We start from the raw sequence: 23,086 nt of genomic DNA, 5'->3' as shown, positions 1-23,086 counted from the left end.
GGCTCGGCAGTGGGGCATTTCCGAGAGGGCTGATTAGCTCGACACTCATTGTTAAATCAAGCAAAGGCAGGCCCTAGAGTAGAGAAAGGTAGGTGAACCGTGGAGGCTGAGGGGGCCCAGGAATGAAACAGCCAGCAGGAAGCCACTGGCGAGTTCTCGGCAAAGGAAGGCAACACCACCAAGTTTTCCTAACAGTTTTTGTCCGAACTCACCACTCACTCCTAAGAAGGGGTAGAGTAAAAAGGAGATTAGCATACAAAATTAGAGGCGGGGTGGGTGATTTTAAGGATTTTTAAGGGTAACTTGTCTGGCTTCTTCGTGGTTCCACCCCACCATGCACTCTGTCTGGACAAAGTTAATTAAACTAGTATTAAACTGTAAAGAAAGTTCTGAGCGTTAGGAGAGGCTCCTTGAGGATTACACAGACGAGGGGCAGAAATAAAGAGGAGATATTTGTCAAGGCGTAATTGAGAAAGGCGTGAAGGAAGAGTATAATGAAAAGTTTTCTGTTGTTGTTTATTTGTCCCAGAGGGTTATCAGATCCCCAAGTGAACAATGTAACAAGACACAGGTTGTGTTGTAGCCTACCACTGCTGAACATTGGTGATTTATATGTCACACAGGGGGAATATTAGAAATAATCATGCATTTTATTTAAACACTTCTGAAATTAATTCAACACTTCTGAAATGAATGGGTGTGAAATGGGTGATGGGCATGCTCAATTAATTAATATAATAGGGGGTTTAAGATTATACTTTTTTAATTACAAAAGTTTTAAAGAAAATATCAACAATAAAGCAACAACTTGGGAAAAACATGCGCAATAAATTAACAATATACAGAACAAAGTGCTTAATTTTATTTACAATTAAATACATCCTTAAGGCAAGGCTGGGAAGGGAAGGGAGAGGAGGGCAGGGCAGGAGAGGGCTGGGCTGGGGAGGGGAGGGCTGGTCAGGGTTGGAGAGGGCTGGTCAGGGCTGGCGGCACTGCCACGCGTAGCGAGAGCTTGGGCTGGAGTTGTCATCATGACAGGAAGGAATGTCTGATAAACTGACCAATCAGAAATGGCATAGCTCATTGGTGGTACATATGACAATAAATAAGATGTTGTTGAGGTATGCCATGGACTGACCATTTAGGAAGAGTTGTTCAAGCTATCAAATATGAAGGAGATTATTCAGAGCGGCCGTATGTAACATGCTTTAAATGCCCAATGACTTATATATAATTGGGGAAAAAAGTTGTAAAAATATATACTGTTAAATATATGTATACCATCAGTTCTAGACAAGTAATAGTTACCCTCCTTTCTCTATCATGTAGTTTCATCAACATGTTTTTTTTTACACATTTTCTCCCCCACTATTAAACGTTTGATTAGGATAATAACAATACTAGTCTTATTCAATAAATACATTTTCAATTATGTCTTTAGAACAAAAGCAGAAAGCGTGTTGTAGAAATGTTTGAGAGGGGCACAGCTTCAGTGCACAGAGGTCTGTGAAAATCAGCTTGTGAGAAGACATGGAGTGTGGCAGTGATGATGATGATGGTGAGGAAGATGGATGCCGCTCAGTGCTTCTTCCTCAGCCTCAGGTTCTTCCTACGGCTGCCGGCGCTCTCGTTCTTCCCCCTCTGCCCCCCATTCTTCACGCAGAAGTACTTGGTCACTGTCTTGCGGCACTGCTCGCACTTTACCGCGCAGCACCAGTGGAACTTGCAATTGCAACTGGACACCAACTCCGCCTTCCTCTCCTCCACTGCTAAACCACACTCCCCGCACAGCCTCTTGCAGCTACGCTTCTCCCACTTATTTAGGCTCTTGCCCTTCTTCAGGCACTCTCTGCCCTCTGTGCCGGGCAGTTCCAGGGTACGGTTCTCCAGGCAGTAGTCTGGGGAGTCCTCTAGGTGGACCAGTTCTTTACGAGAGATGGAGCTGAAGGTCTCGGAAATGGCCCCTCGACTGGCTGCACTGTTCCCAGCCCCCCGGAGCAGGTCCACCTTGAATTAAAGAATAAATTAATGAATGAGATAATTAATTTTCTGTGAAGTGTCTTTAGAGTGCTTATAAACAATATTGTTTAATATAAACAATATATACTGTACCTTCAGTGCTCGGTGGTACTTCTCCTTCAGATAGTTTCCCACCTCCCTGAAATCTGGGAGCTGTAACCAGCAGGTCTGTGTGGTGCAGGACCCAGAGACGCCATGGCACTTACACGTCTTCTGCATAGTCCCTTTCACTGCCTAGGAAGGAGAGGAAAGGGAAGGAGTGGAGGGAGGGGTTGAGGAAGGAAGGAAGGGAGGAAGGGAAGGAAAGCGGGGAGGGAGCGAGAGATTCTTTGGTTAAGCTTTTCTACTGTCTGTAATTCACCTGGAAAAATGGTAATTACATGATAATAACATGAAAATTACAGAAATTAAGTAAATAATGTGTAAACTCCAGACAGAACCTGTTGTTGCCATATAATTATTATGTAAATACCAGGTGAAACAGGAGTGTAGAAAAATGTATAATTACTCAGACTTCTTTTTAAGATCGGGACGTAGCAACATACCGATGAGATGTTCATTGTCTGATTTGGTCTCAGGAAATCAGTTGTGTCAGTATGTGTGGCTGAGTATGAATTTGTTTTAAAGAATCAGTTGTGTAATGTGAAGACTATTGGCTCTTGATTGATGTGTTGTCAGATGAACCCACTGCATACTCAAGCCTTCCCATTAGACAAAAAAAGGATGAATTTACTAAGGGAGAAAGGATAGGTTCAAGGTTCATGCTGGAGTTTTTGTGGTCCCCCTCAATATTTCCTGACTTCACCCCGACACAGATGTGGGGGAAGGGAGGGGGAAGAGCTTTCTCGCGAGGTGAGTGCCGAATCAAAGTTTCACATTGAGACACTGACTGTGTCCCTCCTGGAATGAGAGGAGTATTTATTAGGCAAGGCCATTGTCAACATGTTTTCTGCCATGAGTACACCCAATGAAGAGTCTACGGAGAGTCTATTGAGTGGCAAAATTAAAAAAGGGTGAATTTGTTTTTGTTACAATGATGCTCCAGGTGCCGTGGGGCTCGGAGGGGCAACAAGGCCCCAACAGGAGGGCTCCTAGGTGGGGTAAACAAAGACTACTCCAGCCTCTCGCTTGTGGTCCTCCGTCCGTGACTAAGGACTCCTTAGGGGCCACACAAAGACCAACAGAATAAATGTTGGATGCTTATTGCAAGAATAAAACCAAAAACTACTTAAAGAAAGCGGGCAGGCATAATACTGGCCCTGGTCTGCAGTGTGTAGCACCATGGGATACTCTAATTAAGAACTAGCACCAGTGATTCTGAGATTCTGAAACTTAAGACTTGTCATAATAAAGGACATTCATTGACTGGGGAACAGGCCCTTGTGGTACAGCGAACACACTGTGGTTATTGGAGGACAAGTGGCACCTCACTTATGGGGACGTGAAAGGGATGCTTGGGTGGTACGCTTGCTGTATGCTGTAATACTCAATGAAATTATTCTAAAGGTACTTTACATTGAGCAGTCGGTCAGTTGGGGGTTGAGTGGGAAACTCAAATATCTGACCCTTCACCTTGAACTACAAGAGCTCCCTCCTATGGCAATTGCACTGATTCAATCTCAACATGATCTGGGTTTTCCGAACAACCAGAAAACCAAGCTCTAAATCAATCTGGAATCATGATAATATTTCACTATATCATCAAAGTTTTTTAGATTGTATGTTATTGAGGGATAGCTTACCCCTTCTATCACCAAGGTGTAAATTATAAGTAAAGTTAACTGAATACTGTACCTTGCGTCCAGCCTCGTTGTTGTGGAGGTTCATGGCGGCCCGTGCGTCCTGGCCTGTCTCCAGCGTGTCAACAAACTGCTTGGAGATGGCCTCACCGAACTCCACGTTGTCACTGCAGCCGCCCCACTGCCAGCCTGTACCCCCTGGGGACACAAGCAGGAGACATCAGTTTGTCTGTATGAGAGGATGGCTCACCATTTGTAATGAAAAAACGTGGAAGGGTATTATTTCCAAGGTACTTGAAAAAATACCGGTTTTGTTGTTTTGCCTACAACCGAATCACATTACATGAATTCAACACAGTGTGAATACAACACAATGTGTACACAGCTGTTTCATCTATGCATGTCTTGTAATGATCTGTGTGTGGATTTTTAAATCTTCTCTTACCCCGCTGTCCGTTCCTGGTGTCATCACAGCCACAGTTGTCAAAGTCCCCCAGACTGCAGTTCCTCATCAGAGTGTACATGACCCCTGCTGAACTGATGGCATGGACAAACGCTGTCTCCCTGTTCGCTGTGGGAAAGAAACATATATTATATATAATATTATATTATATCATAGTCACTTTACAAATTGCCTCGACTAACCTGTACCCCCGCACATTGACTCGGTACCCACTGTATATAGCCTCGTTATTGTTATGTAAATGCTATTTGATTTATTAGCAATGATTACTGAACTGATGGCAAGGACAAACGCTGTCTCTCGGTTTGCTGTGGACAAAGAACAAATATTATATATAACATTATATGACATTATAGTAGCAATGATTACTGAACTGATGGCAAGGACAAACGCTGCGTCTCTGTTCGCTGTGTGTGAGAGAGACATTTAAATTCACTCAGGAATACCTTCTCCTGAAGAGGTCATTCCTCTCCTCTAGTCATTATCTTCAGAGTGGGGCTTCTATTTCAACGCCTCTTACTCCACAGTATCCTTTATCTCCTATCTCTCCTGGTAATTAACACATTGGCTCTAATTGCCATTGGCGTGCCATATTTTCGCAAGGCCCCTGAGCAGTGTCCTGTCGATGGGTGGCTCAGTAGGATGTTGTGAATTGGATTTGTAGCATAGTTTTAGCCAGGGTGACCGTGGGGTTGCTGTTGTTTTAGCCAGGGTGACCGTGGGGTTGCTGTTGTTTTAGCCAGGGCGACCGTGGGGTTGCTGTTGTTTTAGCCAGGGCGACCGTGGGGTTGCTGTTGTTTTAGCCAGGGTGACCGTGGGGTTGCTGTTGTTTTAGCCAGGGTGACCGTGGGGTTGCTGTTGTTTTAGCCAGGGCGACCGTGGGGTTGCTGTTGTTTTAGCCAGGGTGACCTTGGGATTGCTGTTGTTTTAGCCAGGGTGACCGTGGGGTTGCTGTTGTTTTAGCCAGGGTGACCGTGGGGTTGCTGTTGTTTTAGCCAGGGTGACCGTGGGGTTGCTGTTGTTTTAGCCAGGGTGACCGTGGGGTTGCTGTTGTTTTAGCCAGGGTGACCGTGGGGTTGCTGTTGTTTTAGCCAGGGTGACCGTGGGGTTTCTGTTGTTTTAGCCAGGGTGACCGTGGGGTTGCTGTTGTTTTAGCCAGGGTGACCGTGGGGTTGCTGTTGTTTTAGCCAGGGTGACCGTGGGGTTGCTGTTGTTTTAGCCAGGGTGACCGTGGGGTTGCTGTTGTTTTAGCCAGGGTGACCGTGGGGTTGCTGTTGTTTTAGCCAGGGTGACCGTGGGGTTGCTGTTGTTTTAGCCAGGGTGACCGTGGGGTTGCTGTTGTTTTAGCTAGTGTGACCGTGGGGTTGCTGTTGTTTTAGCCAGGGTGACCGTGGGGTTGCTGTTGTTTTAGCCAGGGTGACCGTGGGGTTGCTGTTGTTTTAGCCAGAGTGACCGTGGGGTTGCTGTTGTTTTAGCCAGGGTGACCGTGGGGTTGCTGTTGTTTTAGCCAGGGTGACCGTGGGGTTGCTGTTGTTTTAGCCAGGGTGACCGTGGGGTTGCTGTTGTTTTAGCCAGAGTGACCGTGGGGTTGCTGTTGTTTTAGCCAGGGTGACCGTGGGGTTGCTGTTGTTTTAGCCAGGGTGACCGTGGGGTTGCTGTTGTTTTAGCCAGGGTGACCGTGGGGTTGCTGTTGTTTTAGCCAGGGTGACCGTGGGGTTGCTGTTGTTTTAGCCAGGGTGACCGTGGGGTTGCTGTTGTTTTAGCCAGGGCGACCGTGGGGTTGCTGTTGTTTTAGCCAGGGTGACCTTGGGGTTGCTGTTGTTTTAGCCAGGGTGACCGTGGGGTTGCTGTTGTTTTAGCCAGGGTGACCGTGGGGTTGCTGTTGTTTTAGCCAGGGTGACCGTGGGGTCCCTAATAAACCGGTCTGTTATTAAAGGGCAGATCAAATGAGTCAGCATATAGAGTACTACATTACTTTTGACCATATAGTGTCCTACATATCTTCTGGTCAAAAATAGTACACTATATTCATTGGCTCTTACCGCTGCGGAGGCTTCTGTGTGTGGACAGCTGCAGGGCTCTCTCAGGGCAGTTCCATCGGTCCCAGGCAAACTGATACTTACACTCCTCGATGCCGCTCTGAGCCCCGGCTGCTACACTGCTGGAGTAAATCAGGTACACCTTGAGGAATACAGAGTATATCATCAGGTCACTTAAAACTGAATAGGTTCAATCATGACCATGGGAAGCAACACATTCTAGGGACATTTACTTCCATAACCCTAAAAGTTGTAGTGTATACAAGATTTGTTTTGTTTTTAACAACGGTGGGAAAAGTCTTAATACAATATTAATTAAACTTTTTTAACCTGTTTCACAACCCCTGAATGAGTTGGAATCCCAAGCCCTATTCTTTACAAGATCACTATGTCCACTTGGCTTGTTCGCCTAGCTCTCTGGTCCTTGTTGAGACTGTGTGAATGATATGTCTCAAGTGGCCTGTGCAGAGACTGAGCCACCACCTCTCTGCTTCTCACTGGGGTCTGGTGGGCTAATGATGACCACCCACCACACCATAGTACTGCACAGGACAGCACTGCCTTCCCTGCCACTACTGCCTGTAGTTTATTCACACGCAACACACATTATCTAATGCCTCTCCTCCTCTAGTCTAGTCTAGCTCTACCAACCCAGGGAATCCTACTGCCTCTAGTCTAGATCTACCAACCCAGGGAATCCTACTGTCTTTAGTCTAGCTCTACCAACCCAGGGAATCCTACTGCCTCTAGTCTAGATCTACCAACCCAGGGACCTCTACTGTCTCTAGTCTAGATCTACCAACCCAGGGACCTCTACTGCCTCTAGTCTAGACCTATCAACCCAGGGACCTCTACTGCCTAGCCTAGATCTACCAACCCAGAGAATCCTACTGCCTCTAGTCTAGATCTACCAACCCAGGGAATCCTACTGCCTCTAGTCTAGATCTACCAACCCAGGGAATCCTACTGCCTCTAGTCTAGATCTACCAACCCAGGGAATTCTACTGCCTCTAGTCTAGATCTACCAACCGAGGGAATTCTACTGCCTCTAGTCTAGATCTACCAACCCAGGGAATTCTACTGCCTCTAGTCTAGATCTACCAACCCAGGGAATCCTACTGCCTCTAGTCTAGATCTACCAACCCAGGGAATTCTACTGCATCTAGTCTATATCTATCAACCCAGGGACCTCTACTGCCTCTAGTCTAGATCTATCAACCCAGGGACTTCTACTGCCTAGCCTAGATCTATCAACCCAGGGACCTCTACTGCCTCTAGTCTAGATCTATCAACCCAGGGAATTCTACTGCCTAGCCTAGATCTACCAACCCAGGGACCTCTACTGCCTCTAGTCTAGATCTATCAACCCAGGGACTTCTACTGCATCTAGTCTAGATCTATCAACCCAGGGAATTATACTGCCTAGCCTAGATCTACCAACCCAGGGACCTCTACTGCCTCTAGTCTAGATCTACCAACCCAGGGACTTCTACTGCCTAGCCTAGATCTATCAACCCAGGGACTTCTACTGCCTAGCCTAGATCTATCAACCCAGGGACCTCTACTGCCTCTAGTCTAGATCTATCAACCCAGGGACTTCTACTGCCTAGCCTAGATCTATCAACCCAGGGACTTCTACTGCCTAGCCTAGATCTATCAACCCAGGGACCTCTACTGCCTCTAGTCTAGATCTATCAACCCAGGGACTTCTACTGCCTAGCCTAGATCTATCAACCCAGGGACCTCTACTGCCTCTAGTCTAGATCTATCAACCCAGGGAATTCTACTGCCTAGCCTAGATCTACCAACCCAGGGACCTCTACTGCCTCTAGTCTAGATCTACCAACCCAGGGAATTCTACTGCCTAGCCTAGATATATCAACCCAGGGACCTCTACTGCCTCTAGTCTAGATCTATCAACCCAGGGACTTCTACTGCCTAGCCTAGATCTATCAACCCAGGGACCTCTACTGCCTCTAGTCTAGATCTATCAACCCAGGGACTTCTACTGCATCTAGTCTAGATCTATCAACCCAGGGAATTCTACTGCCTAGCCTAGATCTACCAACCCAGGGACCTCTACTGCCTCTAGTCTAGATCTACCAACCCAGGGACTTCTACTGCCTAGCCTAGATCTATCAACCCAGGGACTTCTACTGCCTAGCCTAGATCTATCAACCCAGGGACTTCTACTGCCTAGCCTAGATCTATCAACCCAGGGACCTCTACTGCCTCTAGTCTAGATCTATCAACCCAGGGACTTCTACTGCCTAGCCTAGATCTATCAACCCAGGGACCTCTACTGCCTAGCCTAGATCTATCAACCCAGGGACTTCTACTGCCTAGCCTAGATCTACCAACCCAGGGACTTCCACTGCCTCTAGTCTAGATCTATCAACCCAGGGACCTCTACTGCCTCTAGCCTAGATCTATCAACCCAGGGACCTCTACTGCCTCTAGTCTAGATCTACCAACCCAGGGAATTCTACTGCCTCTAGTCTAGATCTACCAACCGAGGGAATTCTACTGCCTAGTCTAGATCTACCAACCCAGGGAATCCTACTGCCTCTAGTCTAGATCTACCAACCCAGGGACTTCCACTGCCTCTAGTCTAGATCTATAGGTCCCTGAGTTGATAGAGCCTGGAACACTCAAATTAGTATGATATGTTACGTTTGGTGTGGTTACATAAGACAGAAGGTTACTTAAGGAAAAAATGAAAGTAGGGTGGTTGATCGGGCATATAATGCAAACGTCTAGCAACCAAAGGTTCTGAGTTCGAATGTCATTATGGACAACTTTAGTATTTTAGGTAATTAACTACTTTTCAACTACTTACTAGTTTTTTAGCTACTTTGCATCTACTTATCATGTTAGCTAACCCTTCCCCTTCCCCTAACCCTAACCTTAACCCTATTAGCTAACCCTAACCCTAACGCGTTGACCTAACTTCTAAACTTAACCTTAACCCCTAACCCTAACCCCTAGCCTAGCTAACGTTAGCCAGCTAGCTAATGTTAGCCACCTAGCCACCTAGCTAGAACTCGTAACATATCATAGGTTTTGCAAATTCGCAACATATTGTATGTTTTGCAAATTCGTAACATATATAATACGAATTGTATACAAATTGTATACAAATGGATACATACCATACAAAACGTAGCATATCATACTAAAGGAGCATCTCTGATTTACATATAGAATAATAAGAATAGCTCTAAGACCAGGTTGCCTCTATACACACTGAACAAATAACTCTCCGTGCCTCTACTATCTCAGCCCATGGACATTCAAAGCTTCTCAGCCTTAATAGAGTCAAGAGCCGTAGATAGGAACCCAAAAGGTCACCATAACACTGATAAGGCCTACCCTTGCTGTTGTTACAACAAATCAATGATGAAAGGACATATTTATATTTATATGTAACCATGACAATCTCATTCTGGAGAAATGCAGTCTATTTAGAAACAGAGGGGAAAGAGAGTAACATACGCAGAAAGCAATAGGAGATCCTTACAGGGGTGGTCTTTGCTCTCTTTTTTGGGATAGGGAAAGAGGGATCTGGCCAGAAGATCAAAAGAATGTTGGCTTACCTTAGGTCCAGTCATAAGGAAATTATTCACTGACCTGGAAGAGGAGACAGCTTATTAACTCTGGGAATTAAGAGTTGTCCTTCAGCCAGGGCAGGAATTCCACAGCTCCCTCACTTAAGTCTCTCATTAGTTATCTTTAATAACATTTAATAACATGGTACGATAGCATCATTGGCTATCTTAAATAACATGGTACGATAGCATCATTGGCTATCTTAAATAACATGGTACGATAGCATCATTGGCTATCTTAAATAACATGGTACGACAGCATCATTGGCTATCTTAAATAACATGGTACGATAGCATCATTGGCTATCTTAAATAACATGGTACTGAAGAATTTATTAGCATACTCTCAAAAATTCAGTGTCCTTCAGTAAAGGGAGGGATTTCTTTGCTTCCTCATTAGATAACTATCTTTAATAAAAATGTAATAACATGGTACTAAACCATCATCAATCTAAATCATTGTCTCCCATATGAATGAATCCCCCCGCCTGCTGGTCAATAACCATGCTGGTAAAGTGACATTTCTTGGGGATGTTATATCCAAAATACCTCAAATAAAGCCCTAAGCTAATTATGATAAAAGTATTCATTTATACTGACAAAATACATTGTTACTGGTCACATACACAAAAACTCAATAAAATGGGATGAAAGTATATTCAGGAGTAATAAACATGCAACAAACAAGAATTTGAGGAAAATATTTAAATATAATCATTTAATAATTGTCCATGCCTACATTCTCATAAAGGAACATCAAGAAGCCTAACTGTTTCCCAGTCGTGCACCAAACGATGTCATTTGGTAAACAATTTTGGAAGGTAAAAAAACTGAACAGAAACTAACTTTTTAATTTGATCAGTAAATAGAAAAACATTTCAACATATAAATCATGGAATTATTTATATATTCCAATAGGCCTATGTACCAATATTTCATGAACGACCTTCCTATCACATACATTGCATCAAATCATTGAGGCAATCACAAAGAATCCAAAATGGTTAAAACTCACCAGCTGCAGCAAGACGTTGTCATGTGAGACATCAACATTAAGATACAGTAAAAGACCTCCAAATGCATGAACATCCTGCCAGAAGAGACGAGAGAGGATAGAGATGGCATGCACATTCAGCAGCTCTCTAAAGGAGAATAGGGGATATAGCGAGAGGCTACCAACCCTACATACATACACAACTCCACTAGCTGTATATGCCAAGGTTCTCATGCGGGACTCACTCGAGGGGGGCTCTGAAATTGACCCACTCTCATCCCAACAAGAGATTATCTACTTAATTAAAGATGTTCCCCTTCTTACTCCCTCGACCAATCAGAAGGAGCACACCGAGGAGAGACTGAAATGATCAAAAGGGCACCCTGGGCCTCGCGCAGACAAATAGCAGCCCGAAATCTTTTTCATCGCGCGGCCTTCTGAAGGATTCAGGATAAAGTTAATTAATATTAAACCGGCCGAAATCGACTGATCTCAAATAGATCTGGTGGTATTTGCGCCCTGAAAAATTAATTTATCGAAAGAGTTTGATACAGTGGTAACTGGTAACAGTCACGGACTACTGGTATTATATCAATGGAACAAACATGAGATACTGTGTGATTTTTTGAGAGTTGTGCTTTTTTGGAATTTTGCACGATTTTACAAATGCCACGTCCGATTTAATCAATTGTTGTCACTAAAAAAATAGCTAGGCCTAATTAACATCCCATTGTTTTAAAATCAATGTTGAAGCATTGTTGACATTTTACATTTTCAAGAATGCTCTCAGTTTCCCCCAAGTTATTTTCGAACTTCTGATGTGAAAGAAAATATAGGCCTATTAAAAACGCATTTTAAATGGTTTAACCAAAAATACATTTTAGGGAAATAGTTTTAAAACAACATCAGATAGCCTATTCATATTGATAATTGTTTATCCTAACATAATCAATCGTGCATTAACATTTCCACATCAGTAAGATCCAAAATAATTAGAGATCGAGTATTCATGTTGATTGTTTTGGGGGTGGTAAGGCATATTAGATCACCTTAACAATGAACAGCAGACATTTTATGCCTTCTCGAAAATGAGTTGATAATTAGCCTAATACAAATCGAGGAAAAAGTGTTTATTTATAGCATAAATAGCTAGGTTTACATTCAATTGTCAACAGATTTTCATGAAAATATTTTAATTCAAGAAAACTGACTTGTGGATTTAAAAAAATCAGTACGCAATAACAGTGCACACAAAATGTACTTTCTCTGCTTAAGTTTTCATGTACCAAATAGCATTTTAAAGTTCAATGCGTTTCCATCACATTTTCAACTCTACTGATATTTTGTCACAAAAACTGTTATATTAAATAGCAAATGTGCCTCTTTGATCTTGCCATGTGTGTTCCAGCCAACAGCTCGCAGATACAGTGCAGGTAGGCTGTGTGGCTAGTCTTACAGTACATGATGAGATTATTATGGATAAGAGCAAGAATATTTGTATCTGTCAAATGGCAGTCAAGCATCAATCAAGCATCGATCATCATGTCACCAGAATAAGACTCTAAATATTTATTGGAAAGGAGCATCAAGATCACCATGCACTTTCACCAGCCTGTGAAGTCCATCATAAATTATTGCATCTGTAGCCTAATAAAAGGCATGCTTCCCCAACAAGTAATAGTGGGAAGACCACACATGTCATCATTTGACTTCAAGTTTAATTAGATATTATGGTTATTATATCAATATTTACCCATAAAAGCGTTTCCACCCCAATTTCTCGCATAATTAATGTTACTGACACAAAAAGATCTCACGAAGTCAAACGAACAAATGATCTGTTGGCATTCATAAAATTGTGCCAAAACTTCCTGTTTCCGTCACAGCTATAGTAAGGAAAGTGCAAGTGATGTGCTTGATGCTCTTTTCTAATAAATATTGAGGGTCATATTCTGGTGACATGATGATTGATGTGGCTGCCTTTTATAAATAAAAATATTATCCCTCTTATACATAATAATCTCATAATGTAGGTAGTTTACCAGCACTGTATCTGCAAACTGTTGAGTAGTTGTCTAGAGCGCACATTAAGTCCAGAGTGGGCACATTTACTTTATCACGCAACAGTTTTTGTGACTAACCATCAGTAAAGTTGAAATGTGATGGAAACCCATTTAACTTGTATGTTTTATTCTGTACATGGGAATTTAATGCAAACATGATTTTAATGTCCACTACGTCATCACGCACATACTTTTATCCCGCAATAAGTCAGATTTATGAAAACACATCTCTTGTGGGAAAATGTGCATATTATTTTATGCACATTTAAAAATATTCACATGGAAATCAGTCGCACATTGGATGGAAACCTCAAGTTGCACTGTAGCCCACTAACTACGTTTCCATCCAATTTGCAACAAATTTTCGTGCGAGTATTCTCAAATCCGCATAAAAACATGTGCATTTCCCCACCACAGAAGTGTTTCCATAAAACGGACTTGTTGCGGATAAAAGGATGTGCGTGGTGACATAGTGGGCCTACACATACAAGTAAATGTTGAGTTAAATTCCCATGTACCGATTAAAAAACACAAGTTAAATGGGTTTCAACTGTATGTTGTTGTTTCACAATTTGTTTGTGTGTTATGTGTTTACCTTCCGGTTACTAGTGCAACACTCTAACCACTAGGCTTCCCTGCCGCCCCTAATGAGACATAATGAGATTATTATGGACAAAGGAGCGAGATTCTTTTTATTTGTCAAATGGCAGCCAAGCATCAATTTATCATGTTCACTAGAAAAATTGAATAAGACCCTCGATGTTTATTGGAAAGGAGCATCAAGCTCATCACCTTGCACTTTCACCACCCTGTGAAATTCATCATCATTTATGTCATCTTCAAGTTTTAATGTCACATGCACAAGTACAGTGAAATGCCTTTCTGGCGAGCTCTAAACGCAACAATGCAGTAACCATAATTTATTTAATCTGTAGCCTAATAAACTGTGTGCTTTCCCAACAAGTCATATTGGGAGTAACACACGTCATCCCATGACTCCAAGTTTACTTAGATATGATGGTTATTATATCACTATTTGCAGGGGGGCAACTTTGGATTTAAAACATTTTTTAAATCTATTTATTTAAAAAAAAAATAAGGGGTAGATCAACTTTATTATTGCATCCATGTAATTGTCTGCATCATTTCCAATCTGCCTTATATATTTTTGTAAATACTTATATATATGTAACAATATGTTTTCCTTTATTATTTACCCCTAACCTTACCATCCCTCCCCTAATTGGAGTAAACTAATGGAGAACAACACTTAGACTTCTACTTACAGCTTATACATACTATATGCACACAGTATATTTTACATTAGTTATCTTTTGTTTGTTTTTAGTCCCATCCTTCAGCTCCCCTCAACCCCTCCCATCTATCTCTGAACACCATCCAGTCCCATCCTTCAGCTCCCCTCAACCCTCCCATCTATCGCTGAACACCATCCAGCCCCATCCTTCAGCTCCCCTCAACCCTCCCATCTATCGCTGAACACCATCCAGTTTGGATTTCTATTTGCCATATATTTTTCAACTGTGCTGTGATGTTTCACAAAAGTTCTGGACCTTTTTAATTCTCATAGATTCTACATATTGTAAAATATATATATTTTTTCTAAGAGTATTATTATATTATTGAGCAATTGACTATGACTTTTTAAATCAGCCAGCAGTGCTATTTGCAGAGGGGGACGTAACTTGGCAGGGGGTCTGGGGGAACTCCCATGGCCCTTCTAGCCATCTCTATTTAGAACAACAAAAAGTAAACAAAAAATGCCCACAGTCATCAAGCTAGGTAAGAGATTATTAAATATGTTTAAGTCACTGATAAGACTGAACTAGATCCATGATAATTAATGAGGTAAGATATGATTAACTATGTTAAAGTGATTGATAAGACTGACTAGATCCATGATAATTAATGAGGTAAGAGATGATTAAATATGTTTAAGTCACTGATAAGACTGAACTAGATCCATGATAATTAATGAGGTAAGAGATGATTAACTATGTTAAAGTGATTGATAAGACTGACTAGATCCATGATAATTAATGAGGTAAGAGATGATTAACTATGTTTAAGTGACTGATAAGACTGAACTAGATCCATGATAATTAATGAGGTAAGAGATGATTAACTATGTTAAAGTGATTGATAAGACTGAAATAATTGAGTGTAGTCTGGCCCAGGAGTATGAAGGTGAATGGAAAGGCTCTGGAGCAACGAACCGCCCTTGCTGTCTCTGCCTGGCCGGTTCCCCACTTTCCACTGGGATTCTCTGCCTCTAACCCTATTACAGGGGCTGAGTCACTGACTTACTGGTGCTCTTTCATGCCGTCCCTAGGAGGGGTGCTTCACTTGAGTGGGTTGAGTTACTGATGGGATCTTCCTGTCTGGGTTGGCGCCCCCCCCTTGGGTTGTGCCGTGGCGGAGATCTTTGTGGGCTATACTCTGCCTTGTCTCAGGATGGTAAGTTGGTGGTTGAAGATATCCCTCTAGTGGTGTGAGGGCTGTGCTTTGGCAAAGTCCGGCCCTGTTTGGCCCTGTCCGGGGGTATCATCGGATGGGGCCACAGTGTCTCCTGACCCCTCCTGTCTCAGCCTCCAGTATTTATGCTGCAGTAGTTTGTGTCGGGGGGCTAGGGTCAGTTTGTTATATCTGGAGTACTTCTCCTGTCTTATCCTGTGTCCTGTGTGAATTTAAGTATGCTCTCTCTAATTCTCTCTTTCTCTCTTTCTTTCTCTCTCTCTCTCGGAGGACCTGAGCCATAGGACCATGCCTCAGGACTACCTGGCATGATGACTCCTTGCTGTCCACAGTCCACCTGGCCGTGCTGCTGCTCCAGTTTCAACTGTTCTGCCTGTGGCTATGGAATCCTGACCTGTTCACCGGACACGCTACCTGTCCCAGGCCTATTATTTGACCATGCTGGTCATTTATGAACATTTGAACATCTTGGCCATGTTCTGTTATAATCTCCACCCGGCACAGCCAGAAGAGGACTCGCCACCCCTCATAGCCTGGTTCCTCTCTCTGTTTCTTCCTAGGTTTTGGCCTTTCTAGGGGGTTTTTCCTAGCCAACGTGCTTCAACACCTGCATTGCTTGCTGTTTGGGGTTTTAGGCTGGGTTTCTGTACAGCACTTTGAAATATCAGCTGATGTACGAAGGGCTATATAAATAAATTTGATTTGATGATTAAAGCAGGGGTCTCCCAATATTTTCTAGCATGAGATCTGCTTCAAAAAGGCATGTTTTTCTCTTCTCACCTACGCTGCAACTCTTCCCCGAGTCCTTGGTGTACAAGAGATGTGTTTTCTGTCAATATACCTGGTAAAACAATGGTTAATAAACAACATCTAAGGGGGCTCAATAAAATTATATTTTGTTTGTTCCTGAATTCAGTTCTTTGTTTTCTTTTTCCTGGTTTACGATATACAGTTGAAGTCGGGAAGTTTACATGCACTTAGGTTGGAGTCATTAAAACTCGTATTTCAACCACTCCACAAATGTGTTGTTAACAAACTATAGTTTTGGCAAGTTGGTTAGGACATCTACTTTGTGCATGACACAAGTAATTTTTCCAACAATTGTTCACAGACAGATTATTTCACTTATAATTCACTTTATCAAAATTCCAATGGGTCAGAAGTTTACATCCACTAAGTTGACTGTGCCTTTAAACAGCTTGGAAAATTCCAGAACATTATGTCATGGCTTTAGAAGCTTCTGATAGGCTAATTGACATCATTTGAGTCAATTGGAGGTGAACCTGTGGATATCTTTCAAGGCCTACCTTCAAACTCAGTGCCTCTTTGCTTGACATCATGGGAAAATCAAAATAAATCAGCCAAGACCTCAGAAAATTGTAGACCTCCACAAGTCTGGTTCATCTGTACAAACAATAGTACGCAAGTATAAACACGATGGGACCACGCAGCCGTCATACCGCTCAGGAAGGAGACGCGTTCTGTCTCCTAGAGATGAACGTACTTTGGTGCGAAAAGTGCAAATCAATCCCAGAACAACAGCAAAGGACCTTGTGAAGATGCTGGAGGAAACAGGTACAAAAGTTTCTATATCCACAGTAAAACGTGTCCTATATCGACATAACCTGAAAGGCCGCTCAAGAAGGAAGAAGCCACTGCTCTAAAACCGCCCTAAAAAAGCCAGACTACGGTTTACAAATGCACATGGGGACAAAGATCATACTTTTTGGAGAAATGTCCTCTGGTCTGATGAAACAAAAATAGAACTGTTTGGCCATAATGACCATCATTATGTTTGGAGGAAAAAGGGGGAGGCTTGCAAGCCGAAGAACACCATCCCAACCGTGAAGCACGGGGGTGGCAGCATCATGTTGTGGGGGTGCTTTGCTGAAGGAGGGAATGATGCACTTCACAAAATAGATGACACCATGGGAAGGAAAATTATGTGGATATATTGAAGCAACATCTCAAGACATCAATCAGTCAGGAAGTTAAAGCTTGGTCGCAAATGGGTCTTCAAAATGGACAATGACCCCAAGCATACTTCCAAAGTTGTGGCAAAATGGCTTAAGGACAACAAAGTCAAGGTATTGAAGTGGTCATCACAAAGCCCTCACCTCAGTCCTATAGAGAATTTGTGGGCAGAACTGAAATAGTGTGTGAAAGCAAGGAAGCCTACAAACCCGACTCAGTTACACCAGCTCTGTCAGGAGGAATGGGACAAAATTCACCCGACTTATTGTGAGAAGCTTGTGGAACGCTACCCGAAAAGTTTGACCCAACTTAAACAATTTAAAGGCAATGCTACCAAATACTAATTGAGTGTATGTAAACTTGATTGAATATGTCCGTAAACACACCAGCAAGCTGGTCTGCGCATGCTCTAAGGATGCGGCTGGGGATGCCGTCTGGGCCTGCAGCCTTGCGAGGGTTAACACGTTTAAATGTTTTACTCACGTCGGCTGTAGTGAAGGAGAGTCTGCAGGTTTTGGTAGCCGTCCGTGTCAGTGGCACTGCATGGTCCTCAAAGCGAGCAAAGAAGTTATTTAGTCTGTCAGGGAGCAAGACATCCTAATCAAGGAGATGAGTCCAGGTGAGTCTGATGACGCGCAGGTGCGAGTAACGATGGTGCCTGGTAACCTAGAGGTCGGAGAGGGAGCACAAGTGACAGCAGATACTAGTTTGCGTCAAGCATGTCTTGAGCATTTGGCCATATTGTATGTTCTCATCGAAATCGCAGAAAATATGCTCATGATTCATGCACCTGGGGAAAAACCTTTTGGCATGGCGAATCCAAGCCTGACATAGGTCTGGATTGATTTCATTGCATGCCTCATCCATAGCCTGAAGGAGGGTGGTACACTCATGGGGATGGCAATTATATATCCTCCACCTGTATTGTAATTGTGTATTGTATTGTACTTATGTATTGTCGTGGTCCTGTACGTGGCTCAGTTCATAAGAGCATGGCACTAGCAACACCAGAGTTATGGGTTTGATTTCCACTGGGGTTAAAAGGTATGGACTGTTGTCACTTTCTTGTTTAGGACTTTCTGGATTATTTGCGTATTGGTATTGGTATTGATGTTGTATTACTGCAATGTAGAAGTTAGAAACACAAGCATTTCACGGAACCTGCTGCAACATCTGCTAATCTGTGTACGTGATCAACAAACTTTGATTTGATTTGTCACATACAGTACGTCTCTGATCTTGTCAATATCAGCTTTAAAAAAAAACGAATTGTGAAGTAAAATCATAATATGTCATACTTCTTATGTTTCTACTTTACAGGCATACAGTACCAGTACCATTTTTTCTTTATTTTTACTATTTTCTACATTGTAGAATAATAGTGAAGACATCAAAACTATGAAATAACACATATGGAATCATGTAGTAACTACAAAAGTGTTAAACAAATCCAAATATATTTTATATTTGAGATTATTCAAAGAAGCCTCCCTTTGCCTTTGACAGCTTTGCACACTCTTGGCATTCTCTCCTTTGAAGTATATAAAATATATATTTCATTTGTTTAACACTTTTTTGGTTACTACATGATTCCATATGTGTTATTTCATAGTTTTGATGTCTTCACTATTATTCTAAAATGTAGAAAAATAAAGAAAATCCCTTGAATGAGTAGGTGTGTCCAAACTTTTTTCTGGTACTGTACATTTCCATTATGTAGTTCTCAAAATCTGTATTAGACAAATGAGTTTACATGTAAAATCTATAGGTTTACAAAACATTTAAGTGATCATCAATTAAGAGCAGTTGGACAGTAATGTGACCATGCATTCAGAAAGGCAATTACTTTATATGAACAGGCATTGCAATGTGAAACATGTATTTCTAGATGAAACACTGATTATGTTTGGTTAAAAAGTGACTATGATTTTGTGTGTTTACTGCCTTTTTGATGATTTGTTTAGAGTTTTTGTATTAAGAGTTGTGAAAATGTACCACATTCTTGTGAAAATTGCACCAAAGTGATAAAACAAACTAACATTTAAAGGGGAAGTTCACCCATTTTACATGTGGCCTTTTTTTCAGCTATTATTTTCCATATTTGAATTCGTTACTGAGTCCTCACTTGCCATTGACTACAATGTATTGTGAAAATGTGTCTAAAGTGTGTTAGAAATGTCCACTGTCCCATAAATCCATATTTGAACCGTTGTGTTGTTGGTGTAAACTGTATCAGTCAAACATGTATTTATGGCACAGTGGAATATTTTTTAAGACTTCACAGGCATCATTCAGAATGGGATTCTGATGCAATGTGAGTTCATTTGGAGTGTTTTAGAGCATTTTATAACATCCTATAGAACATATAAAATACATATAAAATTCGGTACCCCGTTCGGTTCTCTGGACCGTTTGCGAGAATTCTACAGTATACGTTTTGCTTTCACACGACATGCAAATAATCGTTTCAGGGTGCAATTAGAAAGATGTTCATTCTTCATGACGTTAAAGAGCTATCTCGTTTACAACAGGCAAAAAAATTCCACGCGACTCGCGCTGCCGTGTCACGATACCTGGTACTCTGGTCCTGGATCTTTGGCCCGCTACGCACGTAAATTTAGGATTCATTTCAGCCAGGGTATGTTTGTGTTTCACACATGCTTTATAGCGTGGATCAGGGTAAACAGTTTGAAGGATCAACTACGAGCACAGAAAGAGTGAAAATCAGGCCACATGTAAAAATGTTCCCTTTAGTTGATTATGGATAAAGTCTACCCACAAGACGTTATCATTAGCATCGCAAACTGGCTACTTACAGAGCGATAGACAAACACGTGCACCAAACAGACATATACCGGAGCAATATTGCTTGAAATTAATTGGCTCCGTTTAGCTTTTCAGGGGTGGGATAATGTCAATGTGGCTTTAATTGGATAGTAGCCAGGATCTTGATGTTTATTATTCATTTCTGACTTGATTGGCGAGCTACTCATAGGTGGGCTGCGAGCTACTGGCAGCTCGTGATCTACCTGTTGGAGACTCCTGATCTAAACTAAGGTAGCTTCATTTGTTTTAAGAAAATAAGCATTTTGTGAAATTATTAATGCCTACATTCCATTTGAATGCATTTTTTGAGGACAAAAAAAAATCTAAACCGGTTGATTTTATTTGTGACCACGCCCTCATTATCACCACCAACAGTTTCCCAGTGTGTGATGAGCAGTCCAACACATCACACCCATCAAATGGTCCAACAAATCACTTCAGTATAGTCCCCTCGTAATAATCTATTTATATAACCTACACTTGAGTGACTAAATGGAAAATCAAATCAAATTTGATTTGTCACATACACCAAATACAACTGGTGTAAACTTTATCGGGATATGCTTGCTTATGTGCCCTTCCCAACAGTGCAGTTTAAAAATGCAAATAAAATAGCAAAACAATTGGAATCAAATAAAATATACAATAATTAAGCTATATAGAGGGAGTACCACTACCAGATCAATGTGCAGAGGTACGAGGCATCTGAGGTAGATATGTACATGAAGGCAGGGTAAAGTGACTAGGCATCAAGATAAGAGAAAAATAAAGAACCTGACTTAGAAGTTCCTCAGAAGCTTTGCTGTGGTTTTATTCTGCCATACTACAATTGAAGGAAACAGTTAGCAATTATTACTATTTTTTCTAATATTCCAGCAGTAGGCAAGACACCCTGTTTAGTTAAGAAAAAAATATGTGAAATAAAAAAGTTTGCCATCCTATTTTTTAGGCTAATATTCTACCAGTAGGCTACTGTAGCCTAGACCTAGTATTGTCCAGCAAAGCAGATCAGAGTTTGACAGTGCAAGGCTAAAACTGTCAGCCTGATGACCACACAAGTGTTACACACAGAGCAGAGCAGTGGATGGTCTGACACCAGGCAGCCAATGGAGAGAGGGGTGATGTCACTGGGAGCTGGGCTGAGTCTGACAGCAGACCACTGGGCAAGGAGGCAAGCTCACAGACAGACTGTGGTGCTGTGGTAGGGACACCCACTGCAACTGGACTGAAGCAGACCTGGGATCAAACTCTATTTCAAATATTTGAAATACTTTAGCTGTACTTGATTGAGCTTGCCTGTTGCAATGAAACCAATAGCACTCTCAAAAGTACAAATTCTGGCACTCCAGGCAGACTAAAGCAAACGCTCAAAGTATTTGAAAGATTTCAAATAGTATTTGAACCCAGGTCTGGACTAGACTCTGACCATGTTTACATAGGCCAACTCTTCACTGTCCAGGCTCAAACTGGCCATTCAGGAATAGCACAAGGAGTGGAATGTTAGCTGAACAGACTGGTACCCAGGCTAAAAGAATTAGCCTGTCTATTTAGTTGGACTTATTTAGATCTGAGAAGAGAGATGATTTTCAGTGGTTCACTAATATATTCTCCAGTAGGGGGTGCAGATATGTTCGTTTTTGAAGAGAAATTGGCCGAGTGCCAAACTGAAACCGGTATTTTATCCGTCTGCGTCCATGCTTTATCAGAACGGTTCATTCAACTCACGATCAGTCAATGCACCAAAATTAACCCATTTAGCAGAGGCTGAAGCACTATACCATAGATAAACCAAGACTCTGGCACACACAGAAGACGACGATCAGATAAAACGGATCAGATTAAAAGGTGAAGCAGTGTCTTGTTGCTGCTCAGTGTTGGCCGGAGAAAGGACATGCATAGCAGGCGCCCACGGCCTGACGTTGTGAGATAGCTTCAATAGGTGAGTGAGTCATGCACGTCCAGCACAATATGGGACTGATCAGCAGTTGGCTGAGGAACTAGAGGAATGTGAAGAAACAGGAAGCAAGCACATCATGTCCAGAGAGAGATAGGGGTGGAGAGAGAGCGATCTGAGAGAGAGACAGAGGATGTGTGTGAGCGGGAGAGTGGGTTAGCTGGAGAGGGAGAGTGAGTGAGTGAAAGCAAATTGCATTCAACCTGAATGACAGTCTAGGGAGCCCAGGGGACCAACACACAATCTTGAAACGACTGTTTAAGGAAGTGATGACATCTGTCAGCAAACAAGAACTTCAAGTCGTTATGAAAAACACTTAGGCCGACTGGTATGCATGTTGTCTGTCAGCAGGCACACCGACTAAATACACCAAACCTTTAGTTTCAGAGGCCTGCGGTCAGGTTAAGGTTTTGAATAAGCAATGTGATAGGTAAATACAACATTCAAAGGAGCTATACAAGTGTTATGTAATTTCTGTACTTGGTGTTGCAGGTTGATAGTATAAAGTTTAAATTAAATTCTAGTCTAAAATACCATGATTCAGTAAGGGGAAGAAAGATTGTGAGAATAGGTCACAGAATAGTCAAACAGCATCCACCCATCGCCCGAGGACAAGGCCAGTCAGAGAATGGTCTTCTATGATAGCTGGAGTTTAATTTATAATCACTTTAGGCAGTGTTGAGAGTAACGCAGTATTATGCTGCATACACAGCACACCTTCATCAGGGGTGTATTCACTAGGAACCAAATGTGCGGAAGTGGGAGGGACTAACCGGAATTGTACAAATAAGAAACACTCGATTTTGTTGCACAACATTTCCCATTGCAATTCTTTTTTAATAAAAAAGAAGATCTACGGTGGGCACTTTGCAGAACAATTACTGAGACAATGCAGCTGGGATGGGACCAGTAAA

At 42.2% G+C, this 23,086-nt stretch overlaps 1 protein-coding gene across 1 annotated transcript; it reads right to left on the bottom strand.

The window, feature by feature from the left end:
- Window positions 1-509: 509 nt before the first annotated feature.
- On the bottom strand, window positions 510-11,409 carry LOC110530514 (protein Wnt-8b). The gene is made up of 7 exons (XM_021613668.2): window positions 10,884-11,409; window positions 9,857-9,890; window positions 6,264-6,402; window positions 4,204-4,329; window positions 3,814-3,956; window positions 2,113-2,253; window positions 510-2,007 (listed from the first exon to the last, which is right to left on the bottom strand). Exons 1-7 carry the CDS (start codon window positions 10,997-10,999, stop codon window positions 1,579-1,581), a joined length of 1,128 nt encoding a protein of 375 aa, XP_021469343.1. The 5' UTR covers window positions 11,000-11,409; the 3' UTR covers window positions 510-1,578.
- Between the last annotated feature and the right edge of the window lie 11,677 nt (window positions 11,410-23,086).

This window comes from Oncorhynchus mykiss, chromosome 1 (genome assembly GCF_013265735.2).
Source record: "Oncorhynchus mykiss isolate Arlee chromosome 1, USDA_OmykA_1.1, whole genome shotgun sequence".
Taxonomy (NCBI): domain Eukaryota; kingdom Metazoa; phylum Chordata; class Actinopteri; order Salmoniformes; family Salmonidae; genus Oncorhynchus; species Oncorhynchus mykiss.
This window is presented reverse-complemented; position numbering and strand designations above follow the sequence as displayed.